General features: G+C 41.9%; 1 protein-coding gene across 5 annotated transcripts in view; it reads right to left on the bottom strand.

Annotated features, from left to right (window-relative positions):
* FAM20B (FAM20B glycosaminoglycan xylosylkinase) overlaps window positions 1-18641 on the bottom strand; it is a 40858-nt gene that overhangs the window by 19467 nt on the left and 2750 nt on the right. For 3 of the 5 annotated variants that reach the window (XM_072830819.1, XM_072830817.1, XM_072830818.1), the window contains exons 2-3: window positions 7579-8088; window positions 2265-2351 (exon numbers count right to left, since the gene is read on the bottom strand). In XM_072830819.1, the coding sequence (XP_072686920.1) occupies window positions 2265-2351; window positions 7579-7955 (464 nt within the window). In that variant the 5' untranslated portion in view covers window positions 7956-8088. The remainder of the gene's footprint in view (window positions 1-2264; window positions 2352-7578; window positions 8089-18641) is intronic. The other 2 variants (XM_072830821.1, XM_072830820.1) reach the window with 1 other exon arrangement.

Here is an 18641-nt window from a genome sequence, read left to right as displayed (position 1 = left end):
ATAAAACCTTTAAAAATGCTGAAGAAACAAATAATCCATTGTTCAGGGCTGCTGACTGTCTTAAATTCAATCTTTGAAAAGCCACAAAAGCAAGCAGATCAACAGATGTGTCAAAATAACAAAAAAGTGAGAGAACCTCTCTCCTGAGGCCAGAGAAGGTGGTTAAAATTCTATTGTAATAGAGAAACAGCACCCCAGAGCAGAAAAGTTTCAGGAGCCATGGATGGGAAAGAGAGTTGGGAATTCCTTTTTCTGCTTATGGACCACCACCAGGCCAAAGAACAGCAGCCAGTGTAGTGCTAAAAGGCCATGTCATAGGGCCACCTGAGCCTGGCTGGGGTGGGGTGAGGGTGGAGGACATTTAATAGAATGGGTAGGGGGACAGGCTAGAAAGTAACTTTCAGACTTTGAGGTAGGGAGGGACTTTTGAACACAACACTGCCAAAGCACAAGTCATGAATTCAAACAGTATATTTAATTAACATCAAAGGTAGTGATTTCTGTACAAAGACTACTTCAAATTAATGAATGGGTGTTGTGCTGTGAAACGATAAGGAGATGTTAAATTTTGCTAATCACTGGGGAAAAACAAAAATAACTAACAATGAGGTATCATTTTACATATATTAGATGAACACAAATTAGTGTGCTGGATAATATGAAATATTGGTATAGACATGGAAAATGATCTTCATACCTTTCTGGTGTCTATCAGCAAGGAGATAGGGTTTCAGAATTAAGAAAACCGGGAAACAAATGGGGTCTTGGAAAGACTGATTTTAGCATGTGTTTAAGTGAGGAGCAGGATTTACCCAATTCTCTACTGCCAAGTCTTAAAAGAGGCAGAGAAAATTCATGGTATTGTGAACAAACATTTATTTAACCTTTTCCATTATCACTGGATATTTAGACTGCTACTAAGTTTTCACTACTAAAAATGCATAGCTAAGATCCTGGATATATGTAACTTTGAATTTCATTATTTCTCCAGGGTACTTCTTAGAAATACTTTCCTAGAAAGATCTTAAATATTTGTGTAAAAGGTAGTTACTCATCCAAAGGGTTAAGAGCATTCAGGTTTCCGATACATAATGCCAGAGTTCTTAAAAAGAAAGACTGAACCGATTAACCATGCAACAAGCTCCATGAGAATTTCAATGCATTCCTGCAAATAAAGTACTTTTTAAAAAAAATTCTGGCCATTTTCAGCAGAAGAAAATTGTATCCCATTGTTTCAACTGGATTTTTTGTTGCTGTTACTGGTAAGGATGAACCTCCGTCATATTTACTAACGAATGATAATTTCTATTTAGTCAACCTTGACCTTAGATCATTTTCTATTAAAGTTTTAGCATATATATAGATTTGTACATTCATATATTAAGGTTGTTAATGCTTGGATTATATTAGATTCAAGTATTTTCTCCTAGTTTGCTTTTAAGTTTGTTTTTTTTGGTTTTTTTTTTTTGTTTACTGACATAGGAGTTAACTGTATTTAGCTGAGTCTACTGAATAGCTTTTCCTTTGCAACTTTTCAATTGTTGCTTTTATGCCTGGAAAATCCTTCCTAATCCAGAAAGAGACAAAAATTCACCTTTATTTTCTTCTATATTCATTTAACAAATATTGTGAATATTTCTTTTAAAGTCTGTCAATATGCCCTGATGAAAGACCTATTCAGAAGAGCAAGTGAGCTACCAGACAGTTCAGTTAGCAGGCTCCCAACTAGTCACTTGCTGAAAAAATACTAATTTTCCAATTAGCTTATACAGTTCAATTTATTTAGGCTTTTCTTTTGGAATTATTCTGGTTACTGAAACCAAGCATATTTTGTATGAAGAACACTAAAATTCACTATATATGTCATGCTATATGCTTCTAGCATATGGGGATAAGTATCACTTAAAACAAAAATAAAGCAAAACAAACAAAAAACAATATTGTCAGGCCCAATTAATGATCAATTCAGAGACTTGAGTTCCAACTCTGGTTTTCATCCTGCCATTTTATTTACCAAGAACATCTTCGTGCATGATGGCAGAGGGCATACCAGAATGAAATGATCTTAAAGAGTGAAGATATCTACTCTGGTATTCCCAATACCACCCAGATTACAAAGGACTCATGCAAATTTCATGGAATCTGTCAATCAGCTTTCTCAAGTAGGTACCAAGTCAAAGTTATAAGTGTTGCTCCCTTAGCCCATAAGCCCTCTCGAAGATATTTTTAAAAGGAAACAAACGCAATCCTCTGTAATGACATACCTGTCCAAATGAAAGGCTGCTACCTCTGCATTGTGTCTATCATAACCAGCATATGGCTCCCCTTCTACCACATAGTCTCGGTTATACCTGCAGAGTGAATGGGAAGCACAGATGTAGACATGAATTATATCGGCACCAGAGCTGATAACACAACAGAAACTAGCAAACCTGACTCTACCTCCACTGTCAAACCTGAGAACGGTTGTGGATTTGGATGAATTCCTAGCAGATGGGGTGAAGAGGAAGTGGAGAAGAAAACTAGATTGCTCTATCGGCAATCATTCTGAATAAAACATGCAAGCTGTTATTTCTACCCCTCTAAAAGACTTTCAATGTCGTCTAAGCAAAACTCTAAGGTCATTTTCTATCTCTGTATCTCTACCATGATGTTAAGCCTATAGTTGGTGCTTAATAAATGTTTACTAACATTTTTATTAGACTGAACTAAAGAAATGAAGGAAAACATACAATTAAAATGTCTGTTTATACCAGAATGGCTATGGCAACGCTTATAAGAGAAGGGAAAAAAACGATCTTGATATGCCTCAGTGTTTGTTAATGAGTAGGCAAAGGCACATTTGTAAAAAGCTATTTGAATAACCACCCTCTTTCCCTCTGTCTACATTTATGATGATGTAGTGGCAGGAATACCGGACCAGTGTGAGAGCTAGGTATACAGTTCTGTCATTACCTGTCAGGGTAACCTTGAAGAAAACCATTCTCTGGGTCTTAAGATTCTTCATCTACAACATATGAGGGGCTGAACTAGGAGGCAATTTCTAAGATCTCTTTGAGTCCACTCATGATTTTACATCACATGTATAACATAAACAAAGGATAATAAAAACTGGCATATTTCTTTCTACCAATCACTAAGTACCATTTAACAGTTAATTGGAAAGAAAGAGACACTAAATCGCCTATGACCTCTACAGTTTACCTGCATTTCCCAAATCAAAAGACCTATTAGGTTTTACAGGCAAGTGTAAAATAGCAATGAACAAAACTGGAGGAAAGAGGAGCTGCTCTGCTGGGGACACCTGGATCAGGGAAGTGGGAGACGGTATTATCAAAGGCCGTGAGCTTCAACGTAAATGACCTTGGAGTATAAAGTGAAACAAACCATGCCCACAAAACACATTTTCAAGGCAAAGTGATGGAACACTTCTGTCAGAAGATAGCCGTGAGTCACCGCTGGGTTGGAGGCCAGTATCTTCTTAGTATGGTCAATATACTCAAACGTTTTTCATTTCTAGCGTCAAAGCATTATTCAGACTACCTAACACTGGCTGCCTCCCCAGTAAAGTCTCAATTTTCAAATAGAACTGCAATAAAAGTGGATACTAGTCAAGCACTTCTCTCTTCACCACAGCTGTAGGCTGTCTGTAAATCTGGGGGGCAGTCCCGGAATACTTTCTTTGTTGGGGCTCCAGCGGAGCCACAGGGACATATGTGCGGTGTGCAGTCCATTCCTTCCAGTGAAATGCTAGAGAACTTTCTAATACCTCAAAAGGCACCTCAGAGTGAAATGTTAAACCCTAGAGGGCTAGAGGGCATTGGGGGTGACCTGGAAGGAAAGGGAGGAAAAGAGGGGAAGGAGTAAGAATCAAAGAGCTGGTGCAGTCTGGAGGCCTGACTCCCTGGCTCCCCCATGGGCTTTGTGAAATGTGGCAAGTCTGAACTCTGTGTCTCCCCCATCAAAGGAGCAGCTGGCCCGGACAATCTCCAAGGTCCCTTCCAGGACTTCCTAGGATGACTACTCACTTCTCACTCCCAGACCTCCCCTGCCATCTTGCTGCCTTCCTACCAGAACTGTAGGCTCTGCCTATGAAAGCCCATCTACTTCCAGAATGCAAATAGCTACACTGAAAAAAAAAAAAAAAAACAACCCACCACTTTTCTAATGTAAGGCAAAATGTGCAAATAAAAGCATCACCGTCTTCCTATAAATCCCATCCACCACACGCGTCTCCTATCTCTGACAGGAGGACATGGCCAACCAGGCTCCGGAAGTGCGGAAACCACAAGTGGCTCGTAAAAAAGGGTGCGTGTGTCGCCTTAGCAGCAGGGGTGCAGAGCCTCCTCTCAGCAGAGAGTGATCCATCTTCAGTCACTGACAGAGCAGCAAAATTCATACAGTTACTGCCAATAAATCACTCCCATCCTTCTGGTGAAGGGCATCAGAGTCTGACCAAGGACATTAATTTGTGCTTACACTAGGACTAAATAGCCACGGGGCCCCCAGGGTCAGCAGAGCAATCTACTGGGCGGCCCGGGACTAGAGGCAATTTCTCCAAGCACCTACAGGTGCACCCACCCTCCGCAGCCCCCCACAGTGCCAGGTATAACTAGTGCAGGTTGGCATATGCTCCCTACCCTGGGGACCCAGCCGCTCATGGGGTGGGGGCAGTCCCCTGGAGCTGGGAGGGACCAGTGTGATGGGGATAGAGAACAGGGTATAGAGAGGAGGACCAGACTGCCACGGGTTGACCATTAGGCTGTGGAGGCTGGGTTTTGTCCTGAGAGCAACGGGAGGTCCCTGGATGTCTTAAAGCTGGGAACATGGTGCTGAAATGGGCGTTTGGAGGAGGAATGAAAGTGGCCCCTCAGGAGGGTGTGGGAGAGGAAGGTAAGGGGATAGCTGCAGAGGTGGTAAGAGATAGGAGTTGAAGCAACAATGACTAGGTTAGTTTGTGCAGTTATCTGCTCCCCCTCCCCTAGTCACAGCTGGGCCTCCCCTCTCCCCGCTTCCTACTTGGTCTGCATACCCTGGGCCTACCTGCAAAGTGCCAGGATACCTGCCTTCTAACACCTCCTGCTGGCCCATCTTACCCCTGACTCCCCCCGCCGTACAGACAATGGTCGTGGATGGGACATCCTCTCACGTCAGCATGAAACACCCACAACTCATCTCTGTACACGAATTTCATTTTTGTTTTTAGCCTGCCTTTCCATCAACACTGCTGATGGCCCAGGCCACAAACCAAGAGGTCAAGGACTACATTTCAAAACTCAGCTCTCTATTTCTGATGATGGGTGCTCCATGTTATCACACTTACAGGAAAGCAAGCAAGCTGAAGGTAATTACGTGTGTGGGCGGAACACCAGCCACTCGGATCCAACTCAGATCCAAACACCAGTTCTGGCTGGGTGACCTTGTTGAGTAAGTGACTCTCCTGCAGCCTCGGTTTCTTGCTCTAGAAATAAGAAGTGTAACTGCCCACAGCTGTGATGCAGGCTGAAAGCACTGACAGAGACAAAAGTACTTAGTGTGGTGCCTGGTGAGAGATGTGTATCCAATGGAAAATGCCTCGTAAGGCCCCCATAACCATACTTTTTCCACATTACCTGCCAATCAGACCTTTTTATTCTCCAAAAGCATACTGTATTTTTAACTTTCCTAATTTCCATATCTTCCATACATCACACCTCCCTGTTCCAGGCAAATGCAGACTTCTTCCCTTTCTGGGATTCCAACAGTTTTGCTCTCTGGCTGCCCATCATCTACTGATGGTAGGGTCATGAAGACAGCTAAATTAACTGGTCTTGTCACAGCTGAATTCTGTACATCTTTACTCCGTATTTCTTTCCCACCCTGGCAAGAGACCCAAAGGTGTGTGTTGTAATTCTCTCAAAAAGCTCTTTTAAGGAATGAAAAAAATATTGAGTACACAGAAAATTTTAGATATTACCAACTTTGAGAAAATCCACTAGTAACTAATTCCTGGCAAGAGAATATGAATCACCATCATGTTAACCTATTTCAAATTCATATACTCACAGAAAACTTAAAAAAAATCATACTATACAACTGCTACACAAATTATTTCTGTAGAGCCTTAGAGAAGACCCCAAGGGATCACTGTCTAACAACATACGATTCAGCTCACTTTCTCAGATTTTGGACTGAGGTAACTAAAATGGCTCAGCTCTCTCCTTTAAACACATAAAACAACAATGAGGCATCACTACACACCTATCAGAATGGCTAAAATCCCAAACACCGGCAACACCAAATGCTGATGAGGATGTAGAGTAACAGTAGTGCTGGTGGGAATGTAAAATAGTACAGCTACTTTGGAAGACAGTTTGGCAGTTTCTTACGAAATTAAATATACCCTTACCATACGATCCAGCAATCATACTCCTTGGTATTTAACCAAATGAGCTGAAAACTTCCATCTACAAAACACGTGCACATGGCGTCTATAGCAGCTTTATTCAAAAATGCCAAAGTGTAGACGCAACCAAGATGTCCCTCAGTAGGTAGATGGATAAACAAAATGTGGTATATCCAGACAATGGAGTGTTATTCAGTAATAAAAAGAAATGAACCTCAATCCACAAAAAGACATGGAAGAAACTTAAATGCATATTGCTAAGTGAGAGAAGCCGATCTTAAAAGACTACAAAGACATGAGTCCAATTATATAGCATTTAGAGAAGGCAAAACTATGGAGACAGTAAAAAGATCAGTAGGGACTTGATCTTTGCTAGGGACTTGGAGGAGAGATAGAAGGCTAGGTAAGTGCAACATGGGATTTTTAGGGCAGGGAAGCTGTTCTGTAGGATACTTTAATGGTGGATACTTGAGATTATATGTTTATTAAAATCCACAGAATGTACCACACACAGTGTGAACCTTACTGCAAACAATGGACTTTAGTTACTAAATTAATACTGGCTCATCAACTGTAATAAATATCCTATACTAATAGAAGATGTAAATAATGGGGACACTGGGGGTAGGCATGTGTGTGTGTGGTGGGGTGGGGGGAACTCTCTATACTTTCCTCTTGGTTCTTCTGTAAACCTAGAACTGCTCCGGGAAATAAAGATTAATTGAAACAAAACCCATGTGAAAGAATCATAGCTTCAGTACTTAAAAGGGACTTAAGCCCTGTCCTAACCCACTCCAGCTCTGGTAACTCCTACTCTACTGCATCCTAACCTGTGGTTGGTTATCCAGCCTCTAATGGGACACTTTGGTCACAAGTCGCCTATTTCCTAACCAGCTTATCTTATATCTCTGACATCTGGCACACAGCACATATTTGATAAATTTAGAAATCAAGGAGAGCTCAAAGTATAAAACATTCAGTCTTCTCCACAACCAAAACCTGTTCCTGTAAATCTCCCCTACTCAAAGAATCATACAACATTAAGAGCTAGAAAATACTTCAGAGATCCAGTGGTCTACCCTCTTCATTCTATTGAAGAGACTACCAAGAGCAGGAGATGAGCAGTCTTAGAGAAATCCCACATTATGTGAATCAACCGACAAGCACAGAGAACTTCCAAGATGAAGACTTACCGCTTAGGCTTGAAAACAACTTTCTGTCCTCCTTCAAGTATGAGTAAGGCTTTCAGCTGTGTCCCTTTATAACCCACGTCAGCTTTAATAATTTTTTTGGTGGCCATGGCGTGCATGATTGCCCCCAGCTCTGGTGTCTCTTCCGGGTACACTTCCCGGGGAACCACCCACTGGGCTGCGATCTCCCAGGGAGACTGCAAGGTGTGGTCCAGCTTGGGCACCAGCTCCACCCGCAAGCCGGCCATCATTCTGTGAAAAGCCCGCTGGTCCTCTCGGTTTGCAGCTGATGTGTCTAAGTTGTCAATCAGGAAAACTTTGGTGAAGATAAAGATGACAAGAAGGATTGCTAACAGCACGACTCGCTGCTTTAGCTTCATGTTGACCTCTTTTCCTTCTCCCCTAACCCACTCTCTCTCACTTATCAAGGAGAGCAGGTGATGATGGTTAGCAGGGAGATGCCATGATTATGTGCACTGGTCCATTTCTTCACTGGAGCGCCTCCCACAATTCCTGCAAGCCCAAGTACAAAGCAAAATTCAGTCAGAAATTCTGTCCTTCCACTCCTGAATCTTTTGTAAGCCTCAGACACATTACTCACTCTTTGATTCTTGCTAATCCTATGCTTGAGAAGACCTATTCTTGCTAATCCTATGCTTGAGAATTTAAACCTAACTGGTGTGGGGAAGGACTTCATAGGTAAGAACCAGGTACAATGTAGATTTTAAAGCAAATACTCCTGTTTGAATAGGGTGCAGAGTCATCTAGGAGCCACTAGACTGGCTACAAATTCCAAAACACCAAAACAACAAGAAAAAGCACAACAAAAGCAACACTAAGAGATACATAACTCCTTAACTTTCATTTTTGCCTTTCATAAAGGACTTTTGAACATCCAAAACCACTAGTATTTGGAAACTTTCCAGTCCTTATCTTCTCTAAATGTAAGTTTTATGACATGCTGTAAGTCAGGAACTCCTAAAAATGCCAAAGAGGATACAGAGGACAGCAATAACTCCTCCAAATCCCAATCCCCAGCAACCCTGGAAATGCCGTATCTGTTGCTCGCATATTTAAATACAATACCCAGACACGTATCTCTATTTAATCAGTCTTCCACTAATTATTTTTCAAAATTAAAATCCCTGTAAAATAGGGATAATCAAATCTGGATAAATTAAGTAAAGGAAAAACACATCCCTATACCATCTGCCTATTAGTAGAACATGATGAGAAAACTAATGGAACCTGGTACTATAGCAACACTCCAGAGTCTGGACTGGGCAGGCACGCAACAAAGATACTGATGTCACGGACATAAAGCAGCCCTGCTTCCAGTGTGGAGCTGACCACAGTCTGGTCCATTCTCAAGCTAACAGACTCCCAACACAAGATGTTTGCAAGGGTGTCAAGAACATACAGTTCAGACTCATTTGCATGCCGACAGGTTGCTTGCCAGTCCATAGGCCATTTAAAAACATGAACGAGCCTGCTCTGCTGTGTGCCTACCGACAGCACAGCACTAGTCTGAGACAAAGGTGACAGGAAGATGACAGGGAGGGGCTTCACTCTCCAATTCATTTAACAACCCAAACCATTAATCAAAGAAGTAACACCAATATAAAAGACAGGGTGGACTCCCACCCCAACTGGAGACTGCTCTCCTAACAGCAGCCGGGAACACTTCCAAACAGCTACCAGGGTGACAGTGTGCTCCAAGGGCAACACCTCGTGGTGAGCCTACTGCTGAGCAGTTCACTGTCCGTGATTAACCACTCCTCTCCCCGTTCGTTTTCACGGAGAAGTGGAAAGTGAGAGTCGAATTCAAATTCTGATGATCTCCAGCCACCTGTTTTGTGTCATCATCATCCTCCCCCAGGGAGTACACAACACTTTAACCTGAAGCAACGGTATTCAACTGCACCCACAATGTAACTGTGATAGTACCAAGTTTAGTGTGAAACTCAGTACAATAGGTCTGGGTGATTACCAGTAAGGGTGGTGCCAGGAGAGCAGATTTCAGAAGTTTCTGTTAGTCCCTACACGACCTAAACCACACAACTCCTTCAATGGTCTGTTCTCTGGGACATGTCGTGGCTGTAGTGACAGAAGGTAACGTGGAAATCTCGCTGCGCCAGCGATCCCTTTCTCAGCACCTCTGACTGCAATGAGTGACAGGACTGGGATGACTGTGGCACAGAGGGGTAAGCGGGGCGGCCTTCCTTCCCCCATACCACATTCTTCAGGACTGAAGTCTGGTCAACCCCTAAACTTCTAATGCTGCTGCCCACTTCATCTATCATAAAGAAATTCCTCCCTCATGCTATATAAACATATCAGATCCAAACACTTACCATAAATGCTAGGGCTATTGAGGTGTTCAATGCTTTTGTTTTGTTTTTTGAAATCACTAATGCAATAGAAGTTCTAGCAGCTCCAAAATTCAGACAAAATGAATTGTCCGAGTCTGCAGTCTTTGCTTTTAAGTTCTGAAATCTCATTACCTTTTGAATAGGTCTCTGGAGAACATTCCTCAATTTGGGGCTGCAAACAATGCATCCACTCAACTAGGATAGGAGTTTTTGTGAGGTGAACTGAAGAGTTCAACTATTACTTTATTTCACCATTTACCTCTGGTAGGTTAGGTCTGAGCACAGGTTGCAAGAGGCTAAGGGAGTTCTTGTGTTTGCGATTAGTCACCCTATCCTGATAGAACAAGGAATACAGCAATTTGGCCTAGCTCTCTAACCACTGCTCTTCATGCCCACAGCCACCAACTTAATCTATTCAATCACTGCAAGAACTGCCTTCTGGGCCACCAGGTTCTCCGATGCAAACTAGATGATGCACCACACTCACTGTTCTGATTACTCACCACTTCTCATTTCTACAGATCCCTTAGCATGACATTAAAGCCCTACCCTAAATGGCTTCAGCGAGTCGGCTTCACTACGCATCACTCTTCTCACCTTCCAACCAAATGGACCATGACCACGCTCGTGTGGGGCTGACCTCTGCCCCATCATTCCCCATGTGGGGCCTCCCTCAAAATTCCTCTTGCTCTTACCCTTTTTTCCCCCATCTTCTCCTGTTTAAAGCCTAATCCAACTTTCAAGGGCCATTTCCAAAGCCACTTCTGGTCCCTCTTCACAACTGACAGTAACCTTCTTCCTTTAGACCAGCATTTAACTACATGCTGCCCTGCCCAGTGTCTTCTCGTACCATAGTTTCCAACTACCCTCTCAGAAACTTGGCTCCTTGGAGATCTCAACTGTCTTCACGATCCCTATAGTACCTCATATAGTTAAGGGGAGAGGCTTTATGCACCTAAACTGAACAAACCACTACCAATACCTTGGGACTCTGGTGTTAACTTCCTTCAGTATGCAGTATCACCTGAGCATGTGGCACCTTCGTGTTGGCTCTCCTTTATCAGCTTTCTTCCTTTGTTTGGCAATCTAGTTCTCTACAGGTGCTCTAACTTCTCGGTTTAGTTCAGAGTATAGTTTCGTTTTCTGGAGAAACACAGACACTTCAGAAAGAGGTCTTCTTTTAGCTAAAAAGCTGCTATTCCTTCGGCCCACAGGCAAGCAGAGAGATTTAAGAAACCCACAAAGTAGAGATAGTAGAATTTCTACTGGAAAGTCTCTCCTGTTCCAGAAAAATGTATGAAATGCATGATACAGAATCATATCATCCTCTAGCGAGTGCATTTCTTACTCTTTACAACAATCCTCTTTATTCCTGTGGGCCTGAGAAGGAAGGATACCCAGGATGGGATTTCCACAGTGTCATCCCCTTGTCTTGTTGGAAACAACAGTATGGGTGCTATACATTGTGCAAACTGAAGGTTTCTAAGATACCCCATTTCAGATACTAAGGAAATTAAAGCAAGATCACTGGGTATATTCCAAATTACTAATGAAAACTTCACTTGCACTCCCAGAGGAGCCTGCCTGCTCTATTTCATACCTTCACTTCCTCCCATAAATGCTTCCAACACTGTAACGCTGTCCAGTTTATATTATGGTCATTTATTTTAATGGTTCTATTATGTGGAACAGAGCCCACCTCAAAGAACAAACAGACTCAAGGCAATAACATAACTCAAAAATGTTAAGTACCAAAAAAAAAAAAAAAAAAAGGCAATGCAAAGGGTAGTCTTCACACTAAAAGCTGGCATGAGCTCTCTAACTGGAGTTCTGGAAGGTAGACCTTTATGAGGAATCTTCTTCCTGAACCCCGGTTTCACCCGCAGCTCCATCAGTTCAATGAGGCTTGCTATTTGCTGTCATTCTTCACACACACTCACTCCCACATACACACACACACACACACACACACACACACCAACCTACACATCTGACAGTTATAAGGACAAACTTATGACTATTAAGCTGCTTAGGGAGAAGAGAGAGATGCCACAGAACAAAAGTGAGGTCTTAGTATGAGGTCCTCCATTCAGTCCTGGAGGAACTCTACTGAAAACCATGTTGGTGCATGGGTCTAAGTCACTGTGTGATGAAATACAATGTATGTGGCTGCTGAGGGACATGAGAACACCTGGCCCCTCACCTACTACCTTACTAGGGACTCTCACAAGCCACGAGTGAGGTTCCAGGTCTTGTTGGGAATAGTACCCCTTCGAATCTCCCTTTCATCAACTGACATCCTCACACTAGTTTTCCTCAGGTCATGGAGAAGAAATCCCAACCTTTGCACAGAGTAACTGTGAAAGCTTCAGGACTAATCCTTTCTTGGGTTTTCAGTTCAGTGGCCAAATCAAGTTCTTTCCACATAAATGGAATGTAACATGTCTGTGAGTATAGTACCACAGGGAAAATGTTCAGTATGACCATTTCATGCAGAAGGCTATCAACAAAGGAGATTTCAGGCACAGCAGGTAGACTTTATTATTAAACTAGTATATAATCATATTTACTCACATAACCTCCCTGCCCTTGATCCTGAGTAGGATCATTTTATAAACTTCTCCTTTTAGTAACTGTTGGTTTCAGCAAAGCTCTGAAGGTCTGATGAGTCTAAGAAGAGGTAAGACCTGAATTTACTTAAGAGTTTTTGCTTGATTATCTACAAAGACAGATACCAACAATTCCTCCCATCAAGAAGTAGTGTCTATTTTTTCTCCCCCAGAACCTGGGCTGCCTCTGTAACTTGCTGTGGCCAACAGAATGCAGTGGAAATGACTGTGTGCCCAGCCTGGGCCTAATTCTTAAAAGACCTAGCAGCTTCCAATTGGGACCTAGCCACTATGTAAAGCAGCTTGGGCTAAACTACTGAATGATGGAGAGAGGGGCCTGGCCAGCCCCTAGCTATTCTGGCCACTCCAGGGGAGGTGCCAGACACAGAAGTGAAGCCATTCCAGATCCACCTGAGGTCCCAGTTGAATGGGATCACACATGTGATCCCAGGCTATAAACCATGTGGGCAGAAGAACCAATAGGCTGAGCCCAGCTGACCTGCAACATTGTAAGAAATAACAAATCACTATTTTAAGTCCCTAAATTTTGGGGTGGCTTATAAAATCCAACATTTTCTCATCTATTCTGTCCTTATTAACTACTTTGGAGACAAAAAAAATATTGAGGGAGAAGACATAGGGAAATAAATCATGTGACAAAAACAATTCTCTTAGGAAGAAAGGAAACATTAAATTAACCATTAAATATAAATAAATATTGGATAAATTGTTAGATCATATTTGTAAATGATTATTAATGCCTTCTACAGAGCAATAAACTCATTATGGAAGTTACACACCATTTCTACTCATTTTGTCTTCGTTGTAGATGCTTAGAAAGATACATAATGAAGGGCTCTTTAAGGTAGCACAAGAAAAAAAAGAAGACTCTCACCTGGATCATTTACTAAAATCTATTTACATACTTTAGAACAATCAAGGCTAGGGGATCCCTGGGTGGCGCAGCGGTTTGGCGCCTGCCTTTGGCCCAGGGCGCGATCTTGGAGACCCGGGATCGAATCCCATGTCGGGCTCCCGGTGCATGGAGCCTGCTTCTCCCTCTGCCTCTCTCTCTCTCTCTCTGTGACTATCATAAATAAATAAATTAATTTAAAAAAAAAAAGAAAAAAAAAAAAAAAGAACAATCAAGGCTAACTTCACACCTTCACACAATTACACATGCCCAGTTTATAAAACCTAGCATTTGTACTTCAAGCCAAAGCATAAATAATAGAAAAATCACAACCTTTTAGTACCAAAAAAGAAAGAAAAGAAGGAAAGAAAGAAAGAAAGAGAAAGAAAGAGAGAGATATACTTTCACCCTGGGCAAAGTCTGATATAATGCCCTTTTGTTTTTCATTTGGTAGTGACATCAGAGCATTATGCAACATTATTCACTGTCCCCTAGAAGTAAATGCAGTTTATCCTGATGGTTACTGGCAATTCTAAGTAAAATCAAGAGCATTCAGGAATCTTTCCACTTAGCACTGTATGCTTCTTTCTACACAGGAAGTCAAAACCACCAATACCAAAGAGCATCAAGTATTTATTACCTGAACAAATCCTGAGTTTCCCCAGAACACCAGCCCATTCCTGCACTGCCACCCACTGCCTACCACAAGAGCATGTTCTTTTTCATCTTCAAATTGGAGTCTTCAACAAAAATAAATAATAAAACCACATAATATTCATCAGTATCTATGTATAGTTTTCTCTGCCAATTTTCTGCTTAAGCAGCAGCTTCTTAAAAAAAATACCATATGATTTCATTCATACATGGAATTTAAGAAACAAATGAACAATGGGGGGAAAAAGAGACAAATCAAAAAAGGAGACTCTTAACTATACAGAACAAACTGATGGTTACCAGAGGGGAGGTAGGTGGGGTATAGGTGAAATAGGTGAAGGGGATTAAGAGTACACTTATCAAGATGAGCAAGCACTAAGTAATGTATGGAATTGTAGAATCACTATATTGTATACCTGCAACTAATATAACACTGTATATTAACTACATTGGAATTAAAATAAAAAAAAAAGAAATTTCTTAATTCTCCTGCTTATTCTAAATGTAAACTCTTCTGAGGCAGAAGGGTTAGGAGGGTGTGCTCTGGATTCAGAATGCCTGCTCTACCGGCTACTGTGGGACTTGGGAAAGTGAGTTAACGTCTAACCTCTCTGGCCCTTAGTTTTTTCATATGAAAAGTGAAATAAGAACACTATTCCCTAACTCACAGAGTTGCTAAAAATGAATGACACTACCACATATACTGTGTGAAAATCAGTGCCTGGACAACCTGTAGTGATCACTTGTTAGTCATTACTATCTGGTCAAAAACCCAAAGATAATGACCTGAAAGGAGAAAGATAAAGAAAATAACCCTCCCTAGTGATGCAGTCTTCTGGGGGTGCAGAATGAGGGGCTGAAGTCACAAGTCACATTCTAGAGAGTTCCAGTGGTCTTCTATTCCTGAACCAAATCCTTGTCTCAAGTGGAAAAGGAGCTAAGACTATCAGCAAGTAGGTATCTTCAAAGTGGGTATCGTGTGAAGTGGAACACTGGGAGGCTAGGTCACTAATCGGACCAATCTATTTCTCTTCTCTACAAAGTTCAATTCTACCATGTTTGATGATGGAAAGCATGAAATTCTTCTATTCTACGACAAAGGCTGAAATAAAATGCCTTCACAAGGCATTTCTTCAGTCGGAAAATTAGCTCTCTTAAAAGATTTATTTTTTCATGAGAGACACAGAGAGAGAGGCAGAGACATAGGCAAAGGGAGAAGCAGGCTCTTTACAGGAGCCCGATGCGGGACTCGATCCAGGATCCCAGGATTTCGACCTGAGCCGAAGGCAGCCACCCAACTGCTGAGCCACCCAGGAATCCCTAGCTCTTTTAAAGATGACAGCTTTGCATGTCCTAAAATTCTAAGATAGATTTATTTAGAGAGAGAAAGCTTGCGCGTTCAAGGGGTTGAGGGAGAGAGAATCTTCAAAGCAGACTCCCTCCTCAGCACAGAGCTGATGTGGGGCCCAATCCCATGACCCTGAGGTAATGATCTAAGTCAAAACCAAGAGTCAGCTGCTTAACCTACTGAGCCAACCAGGTGCCCCCGTTCTAAAGCTCTTACGATAACCACTAAGAGTAACTTAAAGCTACAGGTATAGAAAATCGAATTCCCATATAGTCCAAATTACTCCGAGTATTACATTTTTCCTTGCTGTTTTCACTTCCACTTAAAGATTTATTTGTAAACTCACTATCCCCTATGCAAAATCCTCTAACAGTTTCTCTTGAAGAAAGCCAACTAAAATGATTACTAGGCATTAATAAGGTATTAAAGTAGCCTTCTTCTGGGGGTTGAGAGCAAAAATGAAATGGGCAATAAAGAATATCTGCTCCTGGAATGCCTGGGTGGCTCAGTTGGTTAAGTGTCTGCCTTTAGTTCAGGTCATGATCTCAGTCAGGGTCCTGGGATGGAGCCCCAAATCGGGCTCCCTGCTCAGCAGGGAGTCTGCTTCTCTCTCCCCCTGTCCCTCACTCCCCACTCATGCTCTCACTCTCTCTCTCAAATAAATTAAAAAAAAAAAAAAGGACTGTTTGCTCCCTCAGAAAAAATTTAATTCCTACAACCTGTTCCACTTAAGCCTTGATTTAGGGCAGCTCTCTAACCCTATTCTTGAAAAATGAAAAGAAAAAATCCTTAGCTCATACTGCTAGTGAAGTTTGTTCTAAAAAACCAACATAAGCTGTGTTCACTGATCTAGAAAGTCTGTGGAAATGCCTAAGAATCTGCATTCTGTTTCAAACGGGACAGGTAAAATGAACCTTCCCAAGTTCTAGGTCTTTCACTGCTCAAATGTCACTATATAACCACCACTTAAAACTATATTATAGAATTTAATACTCATATAGCATGGAAACACGGAATTTCAAAGAATATAAAATTTTCCTCCAGATTTTCCCATTTTCCATCTTTACATTTCAGTTCACTAGTTTTTGGAAAGGTATATTAGCTTTATGCAACAGTAATACCTCACATTATTAACCTTATATTCCAGGTATGTCAAGCTGACAGGCCACAGATCACTCTAGAAACAGCAACAGCAGAACCCCTAGGCAGGTCTGGACTGAATTTGAGGCTCAGTGGCTCCAGGCATGATCCTTTTGTTATAATATGAATATAAATACACACACTGGGCATGCCTGTCTCTACTATTTTGTGAGTTCCTCGAGGACAGGGAATATCTTTTACTCTCTTTGTACTTCCACATAGGCTGGCACAGTGCAGGATGCTGGAGAGGTACTCGATAAATGCCTATTGAATAAAAGGAGTGAAGAGCAAGGGAAAGAAGCCTTAAAGGTTATAAAAATTTCTTCAGCTCCTTGGTCTAAAGATGGTTACAGACAAAGAGAAACTAAGTCCTGTAATGAATTCAGATATATAGCACAGTAAAACATGCAGAAATACCAAATATATGTACCAATTTTATACATCCAATTTTAAATTGCTGCCTCTATACATCCTGCTTCCACCTTTCAAGGCAACTGCTACTGCCAACCTTGTTCCTGCCATTGGTTGGGACTGGGAGTAAAGATGATATGCAAATGCTAAGAGAAAGATTGGAGATGGTCCAAGACATTGCCAAAGAATGACACAAGACAGGGCTGGAACCAGATCTTCAAGTATTACTGGCGATGCTTTCTAAAATGAGAACTGACACTAGTACCTCCATACCATTTTCTCTTTTCTACAAAGAGGACCCACAGGAACATAAATGTACCTAGACAAGAGTGCAAGTCTGCTATATAAACCACGGATAAGGCAGCCAAAAAAAAAAAAGGTCTTGGGCAGCCTAAATAGTAGTCCCACAGTTCACCCACTAATGGAGAAGAGTGGCAGTCCCTTGGTCAGCCCTGTTAGCTGTTTCACATTCAACCAGAAAGCAGAGTTCTCCGGGCTGCCCCACAGAAGATCAGAAGCTGCCAATTTAACACACGGCAGCAGGGACACTAACAACAGCAAAAGTGCAGCTTTCCCACCTCTGGAAGAAGAGACAGACTATTAAAAGCAGATTCCAGAATTCAAAAAGCAGAGGGGGTGGCACACAACCTGTGTATTTCGGTCACTTCAAAGCCCTGTTCCAACACGGTCAGTAATGGATACTAGTACCACAAGCTCAGGGCAATAAAAGGTGAAACTACACTGTTTAAAAAGCAAACAAAGCACCTAATATACAGTGGAATTTTTTCCACAATGGCTAGAGCCAAAACAAGAATTCCCACACGTTAACACCTTATTCCTTAAAAACAAGATAAATGAAGCACTGCCCTATATGTAGTTCTGATACACTTCATAATTTCATATCCTTTGACCTTTATCATGTACCCAAAGTAACATCTTCCCCTCCATGTACAAACCTACACACACACACACACACACACACACACACACACACACACCCCAAAGCTCTCTTTTCTCCATCAGGCTCCATTTCTTGTCTCCTATTGGGATGACAGATGCACTCCTAAGACTCATCAAGGCCTGCAGCTAGGCCTTTCTTTTCTCTTCTGCTTTTGAATAGGAAAGACAAAATCACAAGTGAGATCTTAACATTTCTCTGAGAGGACTCTAGCAGTCATGTTGACATTTTAAGTTGGTCAGAAGCTAGTTTCAATTGCAAAAGAAGGTTTCCTGTACCCCAGGTCTGTGTTAATGAACTCATTAGTTCTTGGGCGTTACAGACACAGCTCAAGTAAGGAAAAGAGGTTGAGATACAGAGGTTTGGAATGAGGAGCTGCTGGACAAGCACTTCAGGGAGGGACAGCTCTCCTTTCCCATCCTGCCGTGTAAGGGATGAGAAGATGGACCATCAGGGTCAATGATAATGGCATGGCCATTGCCAAGAGCTCCAGTTCTTTTATTAAGGCAAAAATTTTGACCACCAATCCAACTGCTCAATGAGTATAGCCAGAAAAGGCTGCAGGAGCCAAGTCAGTGAAGCTGTGCCTGACCAGAGGACCAAAGGCTGCTCCTAGAATGCAAGTGGCTAAAATATCATCACAGAATCAAATCTCAAGGCA

The sequence above is a fragment of the Canis lupus genome, chromosome 6 (assembly GCF_048164855.1).
Source record: "Canis lupus baileyi chromosome 6, mCanLup2.hap1, whole genome shotgun sequence".
Classification (NCBI taxonomy): Eukaryota; Metazoa; Chordata; class Mammalia; order Carnivora; family Canidae; genus Canis; species Canis lupus.
The sequence above is the reverse complement of the archived record's forward strand: the minus strand, read 5'-3'. Positions and strand labels throughout refer to the sequence as shown.